Below are 25,002 nucleotides of genomic sequence, written 5' to 3' on the forward strand. Positions count from 1 at the left end.
GCCTTTTACCCAGGCAGCTCTCTGATCACGTGGCGTCCTCGTGTCTCGCCAACCAATCGCTGCCCCATGCACGAGGTGACCACACGCCAGCCGTGCAACCCCTTCTCTGGTTATATGACCTGTTTTTTACCTCTCTGTTAACTGAACCTTCCCCAGAGTGCTTTCTATTGCTCCCAGAGTGAACAGGATTTCTTATCTCCCATATCTCCCCCTTCTCTGCTTAATCAATAAAAAACACACTAAAGATAACTATGCCACTGACAAAGAGACCCACGGCATAGGAAAACAAAAAGGTGCGTCCAACATCCCCAGGAAGAGAGTTGCTTTTCCTGCATTTGGAAATAAATGGCTACTGTTCCAAAGTTCACATGACCAGAGCTTGGGGGCCGTGCTGTTCAGGCAGGGCGGAGTCCATTAGCTGGAAATGCTGACTTTGATGTTACTGAATGTCCTTCTGTAAGCATGGAGCAGGGAATAGCTGAGGAAGGTCAGCAGGAACACGACAATATGATGGTGAGTGCAGTGCGACACAAGGCCTCTATTGGCAGGCTGCCTCTGCAAGCTTTCAGGCACAGGCTTGCTCCTGGCAGCCCTACCCTGCTCCTGCTTTGGCCACCAGGGCTGGGTGGGGATTAGGTCATTTTCACTCTCACTGGGCTTTGTCTCGGAGGTAATCAATGTTTCTCCAGATGAGCAGGCCACCTCTTCAGACCTGCTGGTGATAGAACACATGCATACCTTCTCCCCCAGGTCAGTAAATCAGCTGGGTTTGCCATTGCACACCCAACGGTGGATCCCTAAATAAAAATTTTGGAAATTGGTTCCACGCACAAATCTTCAGAGCAGTATCGCTCTGCCAGGGATCAGAATTTATGATCTGCATTCAAAAAATTTAGTGTAAATACTGCATTATCTAAATGTTCTTGAGGAGCCATATTCCCCCTTTTTTATTTTTTGATAACATGCACTTCTCTGACTACGAACAGTAAAACCGTACATCTAATAAAACAATAAGTGCACACTAAGCAAAAGTAAACAAGGTAATACTTCATTAACTGCCTAAAACTTTATCATCACCCAGAGTCTGCAATCACTGGAGAGCCCCATTCCACAGTGAAAACCTGAAGGACCTTTCCCAGGAAAGGTTTCCAAGTTTACCTCAAAAAGGGGGCCCAGCTTTTACAAGACTAAATCAGCAAGTCAAAGTGAGTTGACTACATTTTTAGTGCAGAAACACCTAGGTCTGTTGGCATACTTCCTGACCAGCCAGGACTAGGGCGTGGCCAGATCCTAGACCCTAACAGGGAGGGTTTCCCTAAAATATCCTTCAAGCAAATCTCTATCAATAGCCGTTGGAAAAGTTTTTTAAAATTATACATTTCTTGATGACAAGTAGCTAAATAATCAATGGTAACATGAACAACCTACAAACAACCAAAGGAATGCATATAAGTAACTTCAAATTATTATCTTTATAAATCCCTTTATAAAACTCTATGTATTAACATTATGATATAAACAACATATTCAGAATCACTAATCATACTAATTTCTTCTTGCATAAAAATCCCCAAAGCTAATACAGTTGCACAAAGTCCACCCTGTTGAGTGGAACCACCTGCCTGAGTCATTGCATATATCCATTTATGAAATTCCTGCCACCTATTTGATTTATTGCATATTTCTATCCATGATCCTCTTGCCATGCAGCAACTGTTCTTCACTGCACAGCCAAATCCATCAATAAAAAACATCACCTGCACCAAAAACAAGGCTACAGCACACGAGTTTGTTGGTGTTAAAGGCAAGTAAACAACACCTCCGCAACAGCTTGTCCAGAGGCAAAGAGAAGAAAAATCTGTGTCACAAAATCTGCCAACACTGCACGGAAAGCATCTGAATTCTGCCAAGAGACAGTGGCCTGGCACACAGACAAACATAAACTACAACTCCTGTCCATGACACCCAAAAGAGGCATTATCAGCTGCAAGCAAAATTATTTTATCTGGACAACAAATGCACTGAACAAACTCTCTGATCACGTGCTGCCCATGCATCCTGCAAACCAACCACTGCCTCACGCACGGGGCGACCACATGCCAGCCATACAATTTGTTCTCCAATTATATAACCTGGTTTTTACATCTCCATTAGCAGAATATTTCCCAGAGTGTTTTCTGTTGCTCACCAGAAGTGAACAGGATTTCTTATCTTCCAGAGTTTAGCTTGTGCAAGATTTTAATGCATGCACTTGACAAACAAATTCAGGATATGCAGTATCAACAATGAGTGTTTCAAAGACTTGCAGTTCTGTAGGACACAAGTTATTTACTTCGCACATTTGGCATGTACAGAAAGGACTCAATAAGGACAAACATTAAAACATTCAGGAGACATTATTAAAGATCAAACTTCTAAAAATTTAGTAACATGGCTGGAAAGAACTGTGCTCCTCTAAATACTGGAGATCTGGGAATTGTTTCATGATGCTTTGGGCAAATGGAAGAAAGAAGACAAATATGAAGAGGGTAAAAAGTGCAATTTGGATGTCCAGGTTTCAAAATCTGGTTTGATTTTGACCCAATAACAACTTTAACATGTAATAAATGTTAGCATGCTCATTCATAAAGAACAAGGCTTACTGTAAGTGCTGAAAAGCAGTGGGAGAAATGCTTCTTTTTACTATAAGATTTGTTCCAACTTTCAGTAGGAATCAGTTGAGTTCTCTGCAATTTTGGATATTTTTCAAATATTTCTCCTTTGATGCAGAGAAGTAACTTGTCTCTAGGGCCAGAAACCCCTTTTTGACTGTATCCACACTCCTAGCCAGAAGGCACCGAACAGAGGCTGAACATCTTAGTGTTTTAAGTAGTCAGATAGAGTTGGCCATCTTCTGGGACGGCATTTCAGGGCACAGACTGATGTAATTTTAAAAAGATTTAAAAGAAAAAAAATGTATGCTCAAGGCAAAAATCAAGAGGAGCATTTGGGCTCGGCTGAGCTTGCATCCATGAGTTGCATCCCTGTTAATGACACAGAGAGCAGCCAGTGATCTCTGGGAACACAGCTGGCTGGTGTGCCATGACCTGACTGGCATTGAAGTCTCACTAACATCCCACACAGACCAGGTGGAAAAGAAGCTTTGGCAATGCACAGACATCCCACATGGAAAACAGGTAAGAATTGAAATAAATGCCATTGCTCTAAGTGCCTGAAGGCTGCAGCCAACACAGCCAGCAGCTGCTAGGCTAAGGAGACACTTGTGTGCTAATGCACAATAGTTCATTTGTGAAAATAAAGAACATCCCAACCCAAGCAACCCTTTGACAAAGCCAGAATGGGATCATCTCTTTAGATTTACCTTATTCCCTCACCTGAAGGCTGGGTAGCACTGTCCTGCATACGTAGTGCAAGAGGTATCAAATTCAAGAGAAGTTTCAGATATTTTACATGATTTATGGCCCTGATTTTGATCTAAAGTCTGTTTTAGACTGGTACAGTGTTTAATAAGCAAAAGGATCCAAACTAATTCACCTTTCATGACCTAACTCTCCAAAACCAAATTATTCAAATATTTACTTTTGCTATTGGTCCACAAGATGAAACATCTGTTTAAAAATTGCTGAAATGTAACAAAACACTTCTTCTGCCTTGATTCAGAAAGTTAAAAGATTTTTAATTTTTCAAAAGAAAAACCATAAGTAATTTGGCCCACCACTTGTTTATTCTTTGACCTCTGCTTTGTGCCTGTAAAACCTGTTAAACAATGAAGATTTATATAGAACAAATTTCCATTTCCTGATGGGACAGAAGAAAACTCTAACAACATAACTAGCAACCAGAAGGCTGCAGTGTCTCCCACAGGGGCTATTGATGAGCTAGTGCAGCAAATGGAAAAGACAATCTCGCTGTAGTGCTCATGTCTGCATCTCGGTCATACCGAGCGCTGGGCACTCCTCAGAGATGCTGTATTGACCAGGAGCACCCAGATAGGAATGGGAGAAAAGCCCAAAAAAGGCAACAAGCCAGGATGTTTGGGTGGCCAAAGGTAGAATACTTTCAAAGGCCAAACACAAAATGTGAGATATACTGGAATCAATCTGCACAAGACACCATAGGCAAAAAAAACCCCTGGAGCTTAAGTAGGTCAGTTCATGCAGCCCTTCTTCAAAGCATATTTCCCACTGGCTGGTTGGGGTGGTTGCTCAACAATGTGGAGAAGACTGAGTACTGTCTTTCACAATGACAAATAACTCCAGCTGATTAAAAAAGTATATTGCTGAGAATTCTGCCCAGCGTTCCCAAAAATCACTGTAAAGGAATAAGGTTATTCTTGAAGCTACCCAGAGAGACAGGACTCACAAGTTTTGGGAACCCATAATTTATTGTGCTTACCTGTGCAATAGCGTCCATCGGATGCCAATTGGAACCCTGGTTTGCAAATGCATTTAAAACTGCCATCCTCATTGATGCACATCCCATTGAGGCAAATGTTCCTGATGCTGCATTCATCCATATCTGAAAATGGGCATGACAGACATAATGCTCAGAAAGTTTAAGCATAAGAACATACTGGTTATATCCAAAAGATAAACCTTAATTTTTCTCTTAGTTGTCAGAGCTATAATGATAATCAGAAACATATGATGGGACATACTGCACTGTCCTAGAGGATGTGTCAAAGCAGTGACTCCATTTATTCATAATGAATCATTAACACAAAAAGGAATAAATCCAAAAAAAGCAAAGAGAACAAAAAAAAGATGAGAAACCGGACAGCTTAAGAACTTCCAGTTGGTAAAAGCCATCAAGAAGTGGGAAAGGATGTAATTAAAGAGGGTTTGCAATCTTAATCTAAATAGAAGCTAGGTTAGAAGCAGCCTTCTGTTCGGAATATAAATACAATTTTATCTTACTAAGAAGACCTGAAGGGACAGGAGTGAACATTTGGGTTTGGAGCGAAAACATTTGCAACCTCCAGCGGACAAGTCTAAAATTTACGGTATGGGAGAATTCCCAGCACTGTGCTCAAGCATGAATTCTGTGGGCATTGTCATCCTCAACTTCCATTTAAAATAAAACCTGCTCCTTTCCTGCATTCAGCATGACAGGCCATACGGAAGGGTACTTACTAATCATAGCTTCATAAAAGCATTATTCATCCTCTGACCTAACATGATATCATGGAGGATTCAAATAGGAAAAGGTGGAGGTCTCAGGCAATGTTATTCTGAACCCTGCAGTTACTCACAAAACAGGAAAGGGGAGAAAAAAAAGGCAAGCACAGAGTATTCTGCGCTTGATTTGAGTAAGCTTTTATATTCTCTCAGTCTTTATTTCGTCCTGGCGCAGATGAGATCAGTTTCGGATGTTACATCCAAAAAAAATCAGTGTTATTTACCAGTTTCATCTAAAGAACTACAGAGAGTTACATTAAGGTATGGCACAATGCCATGGTCTTTACTGATTAGTGTGTGTGCATACAGCTCTATGCATTACAATGCCAGAGATGAAACTGTTTCATAAGTGGATGCAACAGACATTCTGGCAGCACATGCAATGGAATTAAAAATGTTTTACCAGACTGCCGATGTCCTGGTTTTTATTACTATTAGCACATGGTATTTGGTGGGAAAGGAAGAAATCAGAATAGGGAGTTTTTTCCTGAATAGTCTAATTTCCAAATATATTTAGTCAATGTACTTTCATAATAACGTATTTTAAAAGCAGCTTATGGTGCTAAACTGTATCTAAAAAAGAGTCAGGAAAAACAGAGTCTTAAAATGTCTGTCTCTACCAAGGATTAACAGAATCACTACTAGCACATAAAATCACTGGATCATAATGACATTACAATATATTCAGAATCGTGCTATTTTCCTTAATATTGCAGCTGTCTTGGACAGAAATTACACTTCTAGACATAGTGTGTTTTCTTTTTACTTACAGGCTAAGTCAGACAAAAATAATTTATGATTTTTTTAAAAAAAATCGTGTATCTATCCCAACCAGGAATTTTGGCATTGAGTCTTTGAGCTGAATCACTGAGATAATATTCTGCCAAAAATGTTTCTAAGAACAGTGCTTGAAATTCTTTTAACGTACGAATAGATCATTGGGAACCCTCCCAAGGGCCTTGGGAAGCATGATAAAGAACATTCTTCTTTTTTTCCCCTTTACTAAAGGTCTGGGAGGTAGGAACACATCAATTATGTTTACAAATTTTTGTTAAAGCTATTTTTATAGGTCAGACCAGCCTGCATCTACATAAACCACATTGCTAGTCACCCAGTAAGATCCCATAAAGCATGCTGTTAAACACACAGTAAAATCAGGCAGCATGTGACTTGTGCTGTGTTTTAAAATGTACCACTCCCATCAAAGAAACTGCGTTTTGTGATAGTGGTATGTGCTATTTCTCCTGCTGGACAGACATCCCATTGAGGATTGCCAAGCCAAGACTCCAGAATTGGCTGCAAAAGACATTTTACTTGCCCTCCCAGATACAGCAAAAGGTATTTGGATATCTGACTCCTTGTTCCTTCCCTTTCCCCCACCAGGGGTCCTTTTCTTTTTCATTGATGTGAATAACCTCTTGCAACTGTAATTACTGATATGGAATAACTTCAGAAAAGCCTTACCTTCACAGTTTTTCCCATCAACTGCCACTTGAAAGCCAGCATTACACACACAGTGAAAACTGCCATCTGTATTTATGCATCGTCCATTATTACAGATACGACCATTCTGTAAGCATTCATCGATATCTGAAAGTCAACCAGAAAGAAAAATAACATTTTGGGGGATTCTTTTTCATACTCAAGAGGAATTTTCCCATTTGCCCTCCCCCTAGGTTTTTAAGCCTACGTGGAAACTGTATTCACCTGAAAAATGATTTATTTTTATTTCCGTAACGGAACATTATGGGGGAGGAAAATGTCTGTCAGCTTGAAATTTCAAGTTGCTGTGAAAGAATTTCAGTGAATATTACCCTGCAGCTTTCTCAAACAAGAATTGCAATTTTTGGTGGTATTTTGTTTGGGGTGTTTTTTTTTCATTTTTGCTCATCATCAAAATATTTTTACTGAACTTTGGATTAACAGTACCTAACTACTAAAGGAAAGATGGGGGAAAGCTTGTCTTTCGCTGCTGCTTTGTAAAATAACAGAAAAGTTTAAGACTTTCCCACCTCAGAATAATTTCTCCTGCTTACTATGTATTTGAAACATCAGATCCTCATTCCCCTGTCTCTGCAGGAGGTGCTTGGCAAGTGCTTTGGAGGACCTGAAGAGTGATATCACACGAGGCTGGCAGCTCTCCCTCTCCTCCAAAGGAGGGAGAGGAGATGCTGAGACAGACTGTCTAGACATTTTTCAGATTGCTCAGTATTCTCCATCAAGGCCTGGACCATCTCCCAGAGATTCCTGCACACAGGGGACTCTGCTCACAGAGATCACAACCAGCCCCTGCAGACCTGTCTATCATGCACCCACGTTTCCCAAATACCCTGGGGTGCCCTTCCCCAAGCCCTGCCTGTGGAAATGCATTGCTGCACCTCAGGAAGAAGGGGACCACAGGGTGTTCTCCCAAGTGCCCCTGCTCTCTGGACACTTAGGCTGGGGGAGCTGATGCATCTCAAAATTGTGAACTCATACTTGCCTTCTCAGCAGTGTGGTACTTCAGTGAAGAGTCTAAAAAATCCCTGACAATCACTGTTTTGCAAGCAAGCAACCAGGCCAACAGAAGAACGAGCCACTCAGCGACCTCTCACTGCAGCAGCAGCTTGCAGCCCTCCCCCAGAAGTGTACAGGCTTGATAAACCTCATTTGATAAACCAGCATCATCAAGCAGCAATGTATAAATGTGAGTTTCCTCTCTGCTCAGTCCTTTTTCACCCCACTTTTCCAGCCCTTGATTGCACCTGTGTCTGGCTTCAGCCACACTACCAGCTTTCCTCCTTAGGACAGGCAGAAATGCCTGCATCTCAAGGGCTTTTAATTTTTAGAGTGCATTAGGTTTTGTTTGTATGTTTATGCACCCGATGCCATTTAAATGTGTTGAAAAGTAATACTGAATCCTATTGTTCTTTACATATACACTGCTGATCAGAGTCCCACCAGTAGTCTGACATTTCTAATTTTCAAATGAAATAATATCACCGTTTTTTTCTCCTCAGAGAAACTTGCAAAAATCAAAGTCCCCTCTCTCAATGAAAGATCCAAAATTGCTGTCACCTCCCTGTAAGACCTGACCTCCTCTCATCATAAATGTTGAGCAGATTACAGTAAGCACGTAGCTATTAAAGCACACATTCATAGCTAATCATGATAAAATTTCACCTTTTTTTGAAGTCCATTGCATATCCTCTCTTCTGCAATTGAGAATCATTTTTTGTTCAGATCATTAATCACAATGTGACTTTATTCACCTATGTCTCCAATTAAGATATTAAATCAGCCAAGCTCCTACTAGAATTCTAAGGGATCCTAAGAACGCATGAATCAGTAGCTTGCAATACAGACTGCAACGTTTAGTCACCAGAGTCATCATGCAGAAAAAACCCTCCCCTGGAACCTCAGAACAAGGAATAGATAAACATCTGGTCATTATGGAGACTTCGTTTCTCATGAGCAGATGTAAGGAATACATTTCCAAAAGCACATCAGCACAGACACATTTGTGCATGCAAAAAAATAAAATCTCAACATCCAAAGTAGTCATGCGAAGTAATTCTACAGCAAATGCTGATTTTGGCAGGCACCAGTGCTATATGTACATTTTGCCAAATGCACCCCTCCAACCTTTTTCTTCCCCCTACACTGGTCCTAAAAAATCCTTTAGAAAACCAAGATTCTGCACATCGTAGCATTTTCTGCTCTGGCTGTCAAGCAAGCACAGCTCCCATAGACTGCAAAGGAACTGCTAAGTGACCACACTTAAATGCCATTAAGCTACTGGGCTTCTGACAACCATGTGTTTGTGTAATGAATCAGTCAAATTAAAAGCGTGTGACAAAAATGACTCATGAGTAAATTCATCACGGCTGAGACTCCCCTTCAGCACTCCCTCACCACCAGTCAGCTGAAGCAGAAAGATGCTTCCACAACACGGCTGCTTGGCAGCAATTAGGTCAAATACTCCCCAGCAACATGCAGCTGTGGTGCTGGCTCTGCTTGACCTCCTGGACTGGAGAGCAAGCCTCTGTAGCACAAGCACCTTTCTGATTCACAAAAAGAAGGCAAGATATGCACACTAGGATAGGTAACTTTCTTCTGGCTTTTTAGAAACTTTCTGCTTCAGACTGAGTACGTGCACTGCACCCTGCACTCAGTGCAGGAAGCAAAATATGAAGACAAGCTGTGAATCTGAGCATTCAAACATCCTGTTTCATTCAAATGCTTCATTTCTTAGAATATCAAAGCAATCATTTATTCTTCTGCCAGAAATCTCTCATTATGCCTTAATTATAAAGGACTGCATCAATCCACCTTTATAATTGAATCCCTACCCCAATCTAAGAGTGACAAAACTCTGACCTTTTCTCCTAACCCAGTCTGTGAACCGCCAGCTCCTACAGGTCAGTCAGTTTTACTGCCCTATATGAATTTTTTTTTTTTTTTTCAACTCTCATATTTGACCCATCTGTTAAATCTTGCTTGAAAACTGCTCTCCCTGCTGATATGTAGACAATAGCAGACGTGGCTGTGTGCCCGTTACCTCGGCACTCCGTCCTGGTCGCCGTGCTCTGATACCCAATACGACACTGGCAGATGTAGGACCCTTGGGTGTTCACACAGTCCCCACCAATGCATGGGTTCCTTTCACATTCATCAATATCTGTGGTACAAAGACAATACAATTTTATTACCACACTGGCTGAAAGTTATTTTTGCCTGCAGGGGTATTTTATCATTTTGTACTTGGAGAAATAATTGCCCTTCAAACCGTAAGGAAAGGGGACATCACTGAGATCCCAAAAAAAGATCCCATGTTTTAAGATAAAGAGGAGCTGGGAAAAATTAATTTTCAGTAAGATATTGCATGTGTGAGAGGTAGAGGCCTCAATCCCACATCTCCACATTCCCAGCTCCACTGAAGATTTTGACAGAACCAAAATCTTGCCTGCAAGAAATTGTTAATCCTTGTTTCTAACGCTGAGCTCTTGCTAAGTTCCAAACTTAAAGGTCTCAAGAGCCCAACAAGACGCTACTCATGAGCTTAAAGAGGAATTGTAAATATTACTAAGCCTAAGTTTAGGATTTTTTTTTAACAATAGGTCATTGCATAGTGAAAAAGCTGGTAGCATTTTAAAGAGATCCTTTTCAATAACAAATAAACACATTATAGTCAGAGGTTTGCAAAATAAGAAATCATTTCTTCTGTATAATTTTGTTACATGATTTGTTAAATACTGTTTTAAAGACAAAAGTGTTTTAAAAATAAGTTTGTCATTGAAATCAATCAGTTCTTCGATGTCTCTTTACTGGGGTGTTGTTTTTTTTGGAGGTGGGGCTCTTCTATTTAAAAACTTAGTTATTACATTGTGTGGAGAAGAATGTTTTTTTCTCTAAAATGAAATTCCCCTCTGTGATTTACAGCAGAAAACCACATACCAAGGCATTCCTCTCTACCATGCAGTTGGAATCCTTTGTTGCACTCGCAGCGGTAGCTCCCAGGAGTGGGAATACAACGTCCATTACGGCAGAGATGTCGGAATGTTTGGCAATAGTCCGTTAAGTTCACAGGCAAGATCGCTGAAATAACAACAGTTGGAAAAATATTTTAATAGTTCATCATAACAGCTTCTGATAACCTACAACTTGAGCATGATTTTCCATTAAAAATCAACATTTACCCTCCACTGTAATGTGACATGGGAGAGAGAAAACAGCACTTTGACTTAGAGATTTGTCTGAAACCAGCTAAGAACCACAGAAATTTTCACTGAGGCAAGGCTGGTTGTATTTTCATCTTTCGTCCTGCCAGAGATGACCATGTCTGCTCATTCCTAGAGGTAAAGTGGGTGTGTGGCACTGCAGGGACTCTACTAAAAGCCTGGAGTAGCCAAGAGCAGGCAGACTGGTTCATTATTTTTGCTTTCCCAGATAGCAGTGAGGAGGGCAGGGATAACCCTGGGAATATGCCTATACTGTCTTTGGCAGGCAGGCATGAGCTGGCTCTGTCCCTGCTACCAGCTGACCAGAAGCTGTGCAGCTACGTCAGTGCAGTGTCAGCCTGAGCTAAAATACTTTGCCTCTTAGGCTTATTAGCTCAGCTTGGTGCTGAACCAAGACTAAATAGTTTCAGCTGGTGCCAGTGCAAGCAGAGACTGCTTGCATCTGCACAGAGCTTGGGGAAAATCAGCTTATGTTTACTTGCAAAAGAGTATGTGGCTATGCCAAATGATTTCAGGTGGCACATGCCTATTCCAGATGACACAGGCATGTAGGAAATTCTCTGAGCAAAGACAGAAAAAGGACTATATTATATTGGTATGTTGCTCTATATTGGTAGTCTGCACTGGCCTCCTTCTTATTTTAGGGAAAAATAACCCATCCATGTGTATCACTAAAATAGTTCTTTCTGAGCCCTGGGTCAGTCTCAGTGTCCAGCAGAGCAGTGTTTTGATCAGTACATTTCCTACCGGGCCAAGTGCAAGTGAGGAAAACAACCCGAAAGAAGTTGCTTTCCCTCAGACAAGCTCTTTAATGTAAATATCTTTCACAACCTAGTCAAAGAGCTATTCATACTCAGCAGTGCTGACATGCAGCAAAGCTCACAACAGCCTTAAAATAACAGCAATGCGTCTGTACAACACATGAGCCACAGTACAGACAAGGAGAATGTAGTTTTTGAAACCTATCTTCAGGGAAAACACTCCTAATGAGATAGGTATCTTGCCATAAGGTAGGCAGGCTCTGATTACAAGGATATCCAGAGCCTCCATGTCTACATAAAGTAAGGCAAAGACACCCGCATCTGAAGGGAGCACACTGCTCCTGAGAAATGCATTTTAAAGAAGCTAAATGCACACGGTGCAAGGAGAGGTTATTTCTTTCTCTCTTACGGTGAACTGGTGGAGCCCGAGACGGATAGATGATTTCTGGATGTGGAGGAGGGTAAACCCCAGGAATGAGTGGTGGAGGGATGATGTCAGGACGGGCCGGAGGAAGGTCAGGTCTTGCTGGCAGCATAGCAGCTACTGTGCACAATTTACGATACTCGTCTGAAACATGAAAACATGAATGCTGTTTTAGACTCTTGCAGCCTGTTCCATTTAATCCAACTCTCCCCCCTTCTGCAGTGTTTCAGATTAGCAATAGCAAACCCTAAATAATTTGGAAAATGAGAGCGTATATGTTTTCTTCACACTAACAAGCTTTGTTCTCTGAATTGAGTCATTAATCCACAGAATCTCAACACTACTTGTCAGAAGACTGCCAGTAAAAAGGTAACAGAACTGACATTCTGGACGTGAAATTGAACAGTGAGGCAGGGACCTGATCCTAATCTACTTAGTCTTCTTTCAAGCAAAAATCTTTGGTGAACTCAGTGTGAAGTTTACCTAAAGAAGGACTTCTGGATTTGATCCCAAGTTAATTTAATAGAAAGTTTGCCACAGAGTTAGAAAAATACTGAACAGGGAAAAAAGCCCAGTTTCAAATGGGTTTCTTAAAAGTTAACCTCCTAAAACAAAGAAATACAAATATAAGCAACGAGGCAAAACCAATTAGAGAATGAATACACTAACACTATTTCCCTGTGAAAATTACGTTTGCCAATAAAAGCAGAAACCAAATAAGGTGCAGTCTAAGCACTGTAGCCAAAGAGAAACCAAGTCAGATCCACACAAATTCATCCTTTTCCAGATGATGGGAAAATTATCTATTTTGCTGTAAGCACAATCTATGCTGAGTGCGTTCCATTCTGCTATTGTTTATTAGTGGCATCTGTCCTACTGCCCCTCTTTTCCTCTTGCCTGCGACTCTTTTGTCTTTGGAGTGTGGGTTTGGAACTTGAGATCCAAAAAATGCACACAGAGTATCGCAATTAAACACCACATTCCAGCTGACCCAATTCATGTTCAAAGTTTGTGTGCACACAAGTAATTATTTGTGCAGCCAGTATCTTTGAACTTCAAAATTTAAAGTCCGTGGAACAACAGGGAAGAGGAATTATATAATGGGGAAAAACAAAATCTAGAGATTAATGAATTCCTGAAACAATATGAAAAATGAGAACAGAAAAATAAAAGTTGGGAGAACTAAGCTGGATATTTCAGCCTTCAACACTTTCATCATATCTGCTTTCACCTGTAAAACACATTAAAAGCTCTTCCTGAATCACAGAGGATTTGTTAAATAAACATCATAGCCTAAAGTTCTGCTTTTTCTGATTATGATGTTTGCATTTATTGACTGCTGTTGGGTGATCTGTTTGTTTCATGTGTCACTGCATTTCCCTCTCTTGTTCCTTTTAGTCTTTAAATTGTGTCAATGGTAAACCCTGTTGCTCCACATAAACAATTCCCGCCGTGTTATAAAAACATACAGTGCAAGCCTCTTTTATAGCAACTTTCATTTCTATGTGTAATTTTTAGCAATTCTGTAGCTACTATTTTGTAGTGGCAACAGGGTCTGCTGCCCACATTTAAAATGCAACTACTCAGTTACATTATGCAGCTAGCGCTCCCCTTTATATTGCAATAAATTTCCATTTCAGACTTAAGGAGGCTTTGGGCCACTGACAGCTCTAAATTCCTCATCTTGTTTTCTCAGGATACACTGAGTAAGGAATAACTGAACTTGATTAAATAATGACAGCAATACCTTAAATGCATGTAAAGCTTTTTAAAGAATTTCAAAGCATTTTTTAAAAAGAGTAATTTATAGTCTCAACTTATATCTCAGGTCAGAAGCAAAAGCAAAAAAGAAGTGGCATATAACCATGACCTGGAAGACCTTGCATGGATTTATGAGTCAGGAAGTCCTGGGTTCTTGCTCCTTCTCCATGACATCTCAGTCTGCAGCTTTGGCCAAATTACTTTACTTTTCCACCCAGTTTATTCACCAGTTAGATATGAATAATTAGAAAGTATTTGAAGAAAGCAAGAACTATGTTAAGACTGAAAAATTTCTCCTTGTCCTCCTAGCTCAGATGGTTATCAGTAGAGTGCACTATGTTTTTAGCATTATTCTAGCCAGTTTTGAACTTTTAACATGTTTAAATATTATTAATAAAGACAGTGACAGAAACAGAAGGTCTTCCAACAGCTCTGATTGTATAATTCTGCTCCAGTATTATGAAGTTTCACCCAAAGGATTGAAGATAATAATAATAAAAACTCCCATATATGAGCTCTGACAATTTCTTCGGCTACACTGCTATAGCGTTACAAACCCATTCCTCCATAAACTCTGCACTTCACTTAACCTCCTCCCATAAATTCTTAAATTTCTTGTGCTCTCCTTTTCAAAAGCATTTTATTAGGTCTCCAGTCTTAAACAATCTCAAAATCATCTTCCCTACACTCCCTCATACTTAGTATAACAGTCTGCTCATCATCTTCTCTCAATTCAAGTGATACATTATCTGAGGATCTCAATACACAAGGAGCACATTTTGGTAGCAGAGAGATGTGTCAAATTTCAGGAAATACATGCCACCTCAGAAAGCTTGTCCTGAGAAAGGAAATCCCAGTTTCCCAACGAGAATGAAAATGCAGACGGAATAGCGATGTATTAGAAGGGTCTAGAGAAAATAACTCGATCTTGAAGAGGATGTTGAAAACAAATCTGGAGCAGGTAAGGTCAGAATAACTTGGCTACAAAACACTAATTAAAAACAAATAATTCTTTCTGTCGCCTTGGCCTCCTGGGGGTCCTGAGCACTCCTCCATAGGAGGCTACGATTGAGCAGGCGAGTTGGACTAAACGATCTGCCAAGCTGCCCTTCAGCCTCGACCATTCTGTGTAACTCTAATGAACACATTACGGCTAAAATAACAAAAACCAGAAACCTCTGCTAATTCGGTGTTCAGCCTCGCTGATGAGGGCTCAGGTGGGTTCATACCTGTGGATCTGATGGGGCACATTTCTGGAGCGCTGGCGGGAGCAGAAGCCCAGCAGCGGCCGCTGTCGCAGCAGCACTGCATCTTGGAGAGCGGCTGCGGCAGCTGATTGCCACAGCGCCCGTTGCTCAGCGTGGAGAAACAGAATCCAGGGCGCACGTCTGCCAAGAGAAGGAAATGGATGGGTGACCGTCAGTTCAATGAGGAGCGTGGCTTTCACAAAAGGGAAAGGTGCCCTTTTTTCTGGAGTGATCTGCGTTATCAATGACATAGCGCTTGCAACACTATAAGAATCAGAAAACCAAAAAATCTAGAAAATATCTGGGCTGTTTTGGACTCAGGTGTAACACGTGAGAAAGCTGAAGAGAAATACAGAGTGGCAATGCATTAGTGGAGGCAAAAATGCAGTAAAAACATATATTCAGTATATAACAACGCATGCTTCCATAGCCCTAAAGAAAAATTGCAGGGTCATCTCTGTTAAAGATACTACCAGATTAATTAAGTCTTGATTTGAAAGCACTGACACACAGCAATAAATTCACAGCATTGCAGCTCACAAAGCGTTAGTTCATTTTCCATTAGTCATGGCTTCCCCAGCCGAAGTATGTGGTGATTTGACAAGATATAGGCTTGCAGGCAAGAAAGAGCAACACAGTTTAAACTGGTGCAATCACAATGTTGTTTATGGAGATCTGTTGGCTTCCTGTCCGAAAAGGGTAAGCATGTGTTGTAAAAAGAATGTCCTGTACCCATGTTTTATATACTCAGCTCTGTGCAATGTTGTTACACATAGCACAGCTTAGAGAAGGACAAGAAAATGTGGATGGGATTAAAAAAAATCATAAAACATAATCTTGTAATACCATCTGAAGCTTTGAGGAATTGTTTCACAATATGTCACATCACGTCAAACTCAATATAAGCTGTAATGTGATTTGACACTGCATGATAAACCAGACCAAGTTTGTTTCTAAAATATACAAATACTTGCTGTCAAAATGTAGTGGAAAAAGTTGCAGATCTAGTCTTAAAACAGCAGACATCATTCCCTAAAGAAACAGTACCTCAACTATCCAGGGCATCCACCAGGGCATGGTGGATTTGTCTGTCTAGTACCAGTGCTTTCCAGAATTTACTAGATACAGAAGTGGATATAAAAAAAGCAGGGGAGTTTCTTACTATTTTGATGAAATTGGCATATAGTTGTGAAAGTCTGTGACAGTTCTGCCTTTTATTATCTGGAACCCTAAACATGGATATTACTGACAGTACAGCTAAAAGAATCAGTTGGCCTTTATTTCCAAACTTTTTTTAGATCATACATACTATCATATGATGGAAATTTGAAACAGAGAACAAAAAATCAGTTTTCAGTTCTACTACTGGTTCTCCATATTCTCTTGGTGCCCAGCTAAACTGCCACACATATTTACTCTTTCATCTACCCTCTTAAAAATCACACAGAACTCCTTGGAGTTGAAACTGCTCTCCAGTACACCTGGAGAGATTTTCAGTTTCTTGTTGTGATGGTGGGGTGTATGGGAAGAAGGAAGTAATCTAACAGACCTGATCATCATCTTTTGTAATTAATCTTTCTCCATTTTGGTCAGTACCAAGTTTTGAAACATTTAAGAGCAGTAATGGAAAGTGGAAAAGGAATCTACATGGGATCTGTGCAAGTACATGATGTGCCATGAAGAGATAAGCACATAGCAAGCAGCTTTATTTACCTACAGGTATAAGAGTGCATCCAGAAGCCACTCCATTTTCAGAAAAAAACCAGTAAGTTTATGAGAAAAATACCAAATCTTCCCATATTCCTAATCAGAAGTTATTATTTTTGCTTTTCCCCCCCACTTTCCTTTTCTGTTCTAAATGGTAAAAACATACCAACCAGGACATGAAGAGCAGGGAATAACTTTTATCTGTTTCAGTTTTTAGTATTTATTGTTTTTATTAAAAATTATAGTCTTCTGAAAAGGCAAAAAATCACCAGGAGAATAAATTTCTATAAAAACATGTCTCTCACAAAGAAAAAATGTAAAAAAAAGGCCATCAAAAAGTAACACAGACCAAACAATTTTATGCCACTTGGAAGTATGGGCTAGCAACTTTCTTCACTGCACTCTTCATGCACTTGGGATGAAATGCCCTGCTCTTGTTTCTGCTCTTCAGCTCTAGGAGATAACATTTTTGCTTTGTCTGTTCTTATTTTGCAGGTTTGTAGTAACGGAGCTCCTGGTACATCCTTTGGATATTTGGCCCCAGTACTGCTGAGTTTGAATCCCCTAAGGGATACATTTCTCAGAAGCATTTCCTCCTCTCTAACAGAACAGACACGTCCAGCTAACACTTTTCACTTAGGAAAGGCATTTTGTAATTAAATCAAGATTAAATGTTTTGCCCAGCACTAACACAGATCTGGGCTCTGTCCCTGTGAATATGGCAAGTATGAGTCTGCATATTAGACAAGAATCCAAAATATCTGCAGACAATTGATAATGCTTCTCATTTAGCACATTTCGCCTTGAACACAAAGCCAAAATCTCAATGATGGCTCATAGTCTGGCATATTATTTACCATACCTTGTCGTCATTTAAAACTCCATTTCTTTAGATTAATTACTTCAGCCTACAAATGCAAGGGGTAAAAATGCTGAGAAACTGCAGGAATATGACGTAAGTGTGAATGTTGGGCAGTCCTGACTGAGTGGTGAGCATAAAAAGTAAAAATCAAATGCAAGTTGTGCATCTCTTGAAAATTTTTGTTACAGAAAGGTATATCTTGCTCACAAATATTAAGTACAGGCAGTAATCAATGCTGTTCCATAGCAATTTAGAAGCTATTAAGCTGAAGCAATAAAGGCAATTCTCACTGGCATTTTAAGTATACAGTATGGATCAAATCTACAGAAAAGTTATTCTTGATGATGGAAGCAGTTTATTTCTTACAACCTGCAGAAATTGAAGGGCACCATTCAAAATTAACCAGAACACAAACTACTTCCAGATCTCTTGGGAAAGTTAGTATTGTTTGTTACTGATCTCCATGAAGTTTGGGATTCTTTCCAATTTTTTTCCAAAATTATGTCCTACCAAGGTACTAAACACAGGGATGTTTTCTTGGTTCCTAGTGTTGGAACTGTGTAAGAACCTTTAAATAAATATGCTAAAACTAAGGAAATAAACCTTTCATTTGATTTTTGCCCAAAATTCAGCACTGGCACTGAAAAAATAAATTACTGCACAAAAATGAGGAAAGAAAAAAATTAACTACTAGAGCTGCCTCAGAGGAGGCTGTATGCTTCCCAGAAGCATTAACTGCTAACACTGTTCTCTCAGGGCTTTGGCACTGCAGTGGCACTCACTTCATTCACTAAGTTCTTGGTTCCTGGTCCAGCCCTTGGAAGATGGGTTCTACTCTACCACAGTGACAGCCTGAGAGAACAGCTCTGCCAAATCATCAACATCATAAAAGCACATAAAAATGACCCATACTCAGTTTATCACATTTCTTCCTTTAATGACAAAGGGTAAGGGTCGTAACAGTTGGAATGTGAATTTGCTTTTCTATATCAGTGCTGAATATAAAATGGATTAAAGACAAACACGAGAGCAGCAATACCAAGGAGAGTGCTAAACAAGTTCTAAGGCAACAAATATGACGTAACAGAAAAACTGCAGTAGAAAAATAAAAGAGAAGGTCTCAATGAAGAGGCAAAGATGAAATACCCTGCAAATGGAAAACGCATTTCGGAATACATATACGGGCACGTGATGTACTTCTATATAAAAGACAGATTTCAAGTTCACAAGTTGAAATACGTTTCTGACACATTGTTACCCATTTTAGATATTCATGAACTTTTATAACACCTACTGTCCTATAGTTCACAGGATTCTACTTACCTATGCATTTTAAGCCATCAGGAGCTGTATAAAACCCTGGAGGACACTTGCAGAAGTAACTGCTAACTGTGTTTGAACACTCTCCTCCATCACAAATTCCAGGAATGGTGCTACATTCATCAATATCTTTAAGACAAAAAGAGATGCAGGGGCAGGTTAGCTAAATTAGTTTTGGCACAAGAAAAGGTATTTTATAATGAATAGTAATCAAATTCAGGGCATAATTGGTAGTTTTGAATTAGCATCTTTCATTAGGCACCTTGTAAACAGAACGAAACAGAACCTAAAAAAAATATTGTATCTGCAAATTGAAAATACAGTAACTGTAAATTGCAAAAGTTTTACTGCTTAATAATGATCAATGAAAATCTTAAAACTCCCGAGATTTACTAACTCTAAGAAAACTTTAACTTATTTAGTCTGAATTCTGCAAGTAAGAAAATTGTGTTGGGACCAGAGTGCAATCTGTGTAATGAGCACAGTGATCAGGAGTTTAACCGTTATCTCCAGCAGCAGAGCATCTCCTGGTTCAATACAGACTCACAGGGACATGTACCACCTACTGAACTGCCTGGCCTTATTGCACTCGGATTTGTCTTGGAAATCCCCCACACAAAAGCACTGAGCAACTAGGTATTGTTCAACTAATGCAATCTGACAGGATTACAGCTCAGACCAGGATGACTGCAGGCAACAAAAATTATCTTCCCTGACTTTCTCCACTAAATGTTCTGAAGTTTCAACAGGTTTCTAGAGTGTAACCAAAATATCTACTGCAGAAACCAGGCAGCGTCTGTAAATCCCCCTACATTTTGTCAGTGATTTTAAAACAAAGTTTCCATACCATGCTTGTCTTCTCTGATAAATCTCAGTCCATATACTAAATCATCATGATAGATACAATGTAGAAAAATTTTCAAAGTCTGTAGGAAAAAAACTAACAAATTCTTGCAACTCTTCATAGCTTCACAGAGGGAACTTGAAGGTTTTCTTCCACAGATAGTTTATTTAACCTACAGCTATGTGAATAACGACCTGTGTCAGCCCCAAGTGTTCCTTAATCACCACCAGTAGCCTGCCTGTGATGTGCAGTTACTTTCCCCTTGGTTTCCAGTGACTGTCTTAACAATGCAGCTGTGTTTAATTAGCACTGCCCTCATCTCCTAGGAACCTGGAGTTCTGCTGAGCTTAGAAACAGCTCCCTCTTTTCCATGGTACCTACAAGAAGAATCAGCCAAACAGAGCAGAAAGGGAGGTTATTCTCTAGACTGATCAATGACATCTGCTTGTCACAGCCATCTACAATCACCCAGTTGCTCTCCTGACAGGGAGCATCCAGCTAGAAATAATGGCATCACAGGACTCTACCCAAGCTCTCCTCCAGAGAGCTACGAAAAGACAGATACATGACTGTAATAATGATTTCACCAACCACAAAAATTTCTGAGATGAAATACTGCAACACCACCCAACACACCAAGGCAAGGAGTAAATAATACTGTAGTCATTAAAAAGGACTGGAGGAGTTTAAATGTAACGCCTAAATTGGAATTTGGCCCCAACAGATGGGGGAACACCCAAAGTCCCACAGGACCATTAATGAGCATTTTATCAAGTAGAAAGAATCTCAGTTCTACTTCTTTTGTGAAGACAGTAATATAAAAACTAACAACTCCTGGTCTCCTAGGTAAAGCATGGGATGCTCTAATATTTTTGTGGCCCCTTGCCTTTGCAGAAAAGTAGTGGAGGGATGAGGATGGCACACAGATAACCCAAGTTTGCAGACTCAGCTATCCTGAGTGGAGTGGGGCCCCACATCCCCTGTGCACACATTCCTCCCCAGCATCTTGCTAGTTGTCCTGATGTGGGTCACATTCCTCGCTAGGGTGTGTGAGAGGGGTGTGGCTTTTTGTACACTGCTACTTCGAGGATGTTGCCAAAGCCTCAAGTCCGAGTGCCCTGGGAGCACTGCTAAGAGACTTCTGGCTTCTGCTCCAAGATTATACACCACAGGAGTCCCACAAGTCTCAGTGACAAAAAATGTGGAAATTGAATTTTGGTCTGAATAAAGCCCTTAATTAACAGAGAAAAATGCAATACTAAATGGATCAGATTCAAGCATTTTCTGACTCAAATTCACCAATGTTTATCTTAAAGTCAGTGTTGCCACTGTTTATATAGAGTCTGACCTTTTTAAAAGCAAAATCATCACTCTTTATTATAAGGTTGAGTCTAAACCAAACAGTATTTCACTATTTATATTAGTGTTGACATACATATAAGCAACACTGTCGTAAAGTATGCGAGTTTTACAAAGGTAAGTATACTTGATGTACTCGCAGACCTAAATGCCACTCCAGGAAAAATTACTCCCCCAGTCAACACAAAAAAACCAGAATTTACCTCAGCATTAGTGCAAATGGAAAAGGAATTGTTATATCAAGCAGTGAAATAATGTAGCAGTTAAAATACAGATTTCCATCAGCTACGCTAACAAAGAGAACCTCAGCCAACCCCCCTCATTTTCCATCTTGTTGACTGTCTACCTGTCCTTGACGATTGCTATTATGTTCTTACTTTAATGGAGACCCCCTGAAAAAATAGTTCTGATAATCCAGCAGGTAGCTCCCAGTTGAATTAAATCAGTGACCAATGACTTTTTACAACTGCTAGAATAGGAAATTAACCAAGCAAACTAAATAGGAAGCTAAACCTAGTAAACAATCTGATGTTATTCATAATGTATCAGAATTAATAGTTTCTTACTGTAAACCAAACAACTTGTCTTATGTTGTCTTATAAAATTCAAAAGATCATTTAGAAAGAACAGGATGGGTAGGCTGTTGTTGCATGATCATGCTCTTAAATGTTGTGTTTCTATCTTATTTCATGCCCTGGTATAAACGTGGTACTTTTCATTCTTTGAATTGTATTGACACCTACACAGCTTCAACTGTAATTGCTTGGTACTAACTCTCTGTCTGCAGAGGTTCAAAAATCAATAGGTAAGAATTTGAAAAAGGAAAAATTCATCTGATCTTTGCAGTCAGGTGATCACTGCAAATGGATTTCACGAATGGGGCAGGAAATTTGTGGCAGGATTTGGGAACACAGCAACCAATACCAGGTTCTTGAGCCCAGTTCCTTAACTGTTATCAAGTGCTGGCTCTGAGGGTGGTTGTTTGTGGTTTTTTTGTTCTTAGGTTGTTGGTTGGGTTTTGTTTTTAAAATGATTCAGCAATTGAAAAATACCATCAAAATGTTTATGAGATTCAGCCTACAGCTCCCAGCTTTTCATGTATTAATACTCATCAAGACACATGTTCAGTCTCTCCTAGTCACCACATTCTTGGTACTTCATCCACAGAAGGAAACACTTGCAATGTTGTTCTATTCTAAATGTAGGTTACAATCTGCCAAAATCATTGGCAGGCAATATGTAAACCATGTCGTGTACAAGCTCTTCTGAAATTACTCTCCCTAACCTGCAAATAAATGATAAAGTTTTGCTTAGAATAGCAATTTTTCTTTTGAAAGAGTAATTCATAATTCTTCTAAAATGACTAAAAATTTTGAGTGCTTCTTAAAGGGAACTTTATGTAACGAAGGATGGTGAATGCACACCTTTCTCTCACAAATACTTCTATTGTACTGAAAGTTGGCATTCCAAAATCACTAGCCACTTATTAAACTTGTCTACTCAAGTTAATTTTAGTCTAATGACTGAAAGTAGAATCAGTTGCAAGAATTTAAATATTATCTGGACTTCACCATAAATGCAAATCAATAATGTGCAACTAACACATTTTAGTACTATGTTCCTTGTGTACTCAAAATTCTCTTAAAGCAAGAGACATCTATGCTTGATTATTATATTAGAAAGAAAAAAAAAAAAATCAAATGACAGTAAAAAAAAAAAAAGCACGATTCCATAATCACACATTGCAAATTTCCACACTAATATTTAGCACCTGCTGTACCCCCACATTAGGATGACTAGCAAGTGAAGATAAAATGTTTGACCTTCTGTAACATACTCATCTGTAATGTAAACTGAGTTTAGAGCACAATCAAAGTCTTCAGATAGCAGTGTCAAACTCCCACTTATGTTAAATACATAACTCAGTTCACCTGAGTAGGTAGGAATGTGTTGAACCTTCCAGTCATATACACTTTTTGGTCAAAAGAGCCACAAAGAAACAGGTGCCTCAAGCATTTCTAAAGCAAAATATCAGTTAAAAAGTACCTTTCATGTTCGAATGTTTCACGTTAGATGTACCTGCAAGTCTGAAATGTTATGTGATTAAAAAGGCAATAAAAGTTGCAGGGCCAATATTTAACATTCTCTGGTTCGGGAGAAAGTGCCCCTGTTTTATTGGTTGTGAATAATGCTGCTTGCACACTCAAAGCAAAAGAGGCAGTAAGTTTGTTACAAACTATTTAAGAAAATTGGTCCCCCAAAAGAAGACTCTCACCCTTCTACTTCTAAAAGAAAGTTCTAGAAGTTCTTACCATCACATTTTTGTGTTACTTCATTAAACTTGTGTCCAGCTGGGCATTTGCACTCAAAAGATCCAACAGTATTAATGCAATTTCCCCCTTGACAGATCCCAGGGATGGCTTGGCATTCATCCACATCTACGATATAAAAAAGGAAAAAACACCCACTTTTATTTCATTTCTCAGGAACAGCCATAATAATTTGTCTACACAGCAATCAAATATGCCTAAATCCGTTCACCCATCATAATATTATGATACTTGCTTGGGAAGACAGACACTAATTTTGTAATTACTCTATGCAAAGTATGATTAAGTACAGTACTCTAAATATTTTCTGCAAGAAATCACATGGTTATTATTGTTACAGACATTAAATATCTAACTGCTATTGCTTTGTTTTTCCAAAACATCTGGGGAATGGTGTGCAGAAAACACAGCCTGCCAGAACTCAAGTTTCTTTGAAGTGTCTAAAGCTGGTCACCCAAAATCACTTGCCCCACTGAAAATCTTGGCAGCTCCATACAGTGCTTCAGCCACCATCACAGAGGAGCAGTTGCAGCGTGCATGGAGCGGCCTCATGGAGAGGCACAGCAACGGCAGAGTCATTTCTGATGGAAATTATTACCTTGACACTCCAGCGAGATCAGCACCAACGACATTAAACTGTGGCTAGGATTTGACTCAAAAGTTTCATACCCATAACTGATGTCTCAGGAGGAATTATTAATGACCTACTTAGACATACATAAATTCGAGGAGTTCTTCCCTTTTATTTTTCTTTCTTTGCTTTTCATTTCACCAAGGAAAATGAAACAACAAAGATGATATCACTGGCTAGGTAGTAAGCTCAAGACAAACATTTTCAAGAGGCCCCAGTTTCTGGCCTCACAATTATTTTAGCACAACAACATGTGTATCGTCACTTAGCTGCAGAAGTGTTGCTATGGCTTAATAACAGCTACAGAAAAGAGGCTAAAGGAGGCGGAGGAGTGGCTTTGCAACAGGACACTGGGGAAGTCTGGCTCACTGTCCCCAGGGGCTGCCCTGTCTCTGCTGCTCAGGAATTCCTTCAGGAGCACAGAGCACTCCACTCTCCGATCCAAATGCTCATGCTTTCCCCATCTCCTCGGGAGAACCAGCTGCTGGCTGTTAAAATCTGGTTGCTTGAGTTCTTGGGCTTCACACTGACATAGGTTTCAACGCAGGGACACAAGCTGAAGCAGATGATGCCTTCAAATCTCTCTTTATAAATCCCAGAGAGACAGCTGTAATATGTCTTGAAGTCTGAAAAGCAAAGTATTATGTCTGTACAAAAGGCTAAGAGGCAATTTTCCTGGGAGCCACAAGTAGGAAGTCTCAGGAACGCCAAGGAGCGTATCTGCACACATGGATTGTAAGGATCCCGGGGTGAACCGCTCCAGGCTGGGGGTGCAGCAGCAGCAGAGCTGTCCCTGAGGGAACTGCTGTGCTGGGAGGGCACAGAACCAGCACAGCCTCAGCAGCCTCCACTCAGCCAC

General features: G+C 39.9%; 1 protein-coding gene across 5 annotated transcripts in view; it reads right to left on the reverse strand.

Annotated features, from left to right (window-relative positions):
• Positions 1–25,002, reverse strand: part of FBN1 (fibrillin 1) — a 147,007-nt gene that overhangs the window by 68,632 nt on the left and 53,373 nt on the right. For 4 of the 5 annotated variants that reach the window (XR_005702942.2, XR_005702941.2, XM_040076977.1 and 1 more), the window contains exons 7-14: positions 23,495–23,620; positions 18,983–19,108; positions 15,073–15,231; positions 12,068–12,226; positions 10,614–10,754; positions 9,718–9,837; positions 6,642–6,767; positions 4,396–4,518 (exon numbers count right to left, since the gene is read on the reverse strand). Coding sequence is in view for 3 of the 5 variants with exons in the window: in XM_040076977.1 (XP_039932911.1) it covers positions 4,396–4,518; positions 6,642–6,767; positions 9,718–9,837; positions 10,614–10,754; positions 12,068–12,226; positions 15,073–15,231; positions 18,983–19,108; positions 23,495–23,620 (1,080 nt within the window). In the remaining 2 variants the exon portion in view is untranslated. Of the gene's footprint in view, positions 1–4,395; positions 4,519–6,641; positions 6,768–9,717; positions 9,838–10,613; positions 10,755–12,067; positions 12,227–15,072; positions 15,232–18,982; positions 19,109–19,826; positions 19,941–23,494; positions 23,621–25,002 lie in introns of those variants that run through there. The other variant, XM_040076979.2, reaches the window with a different exon arrangement.

Source organism: Hirundo rustica, chromosome 13 (genome assembly GCF_015227805.2).
Source record: "Hirundo rustica isolate bHirRus1 chromosome 13, bHirRus1.pri.v3, whole genome shotgun sequence".
In the NCBI taxonomy this organism is placed as follows: Eukaryota; Metazoa; Chordata; class Aves; order Passeriformes; family Hirundinidae; genus Hirundo; species Hirundo rustica.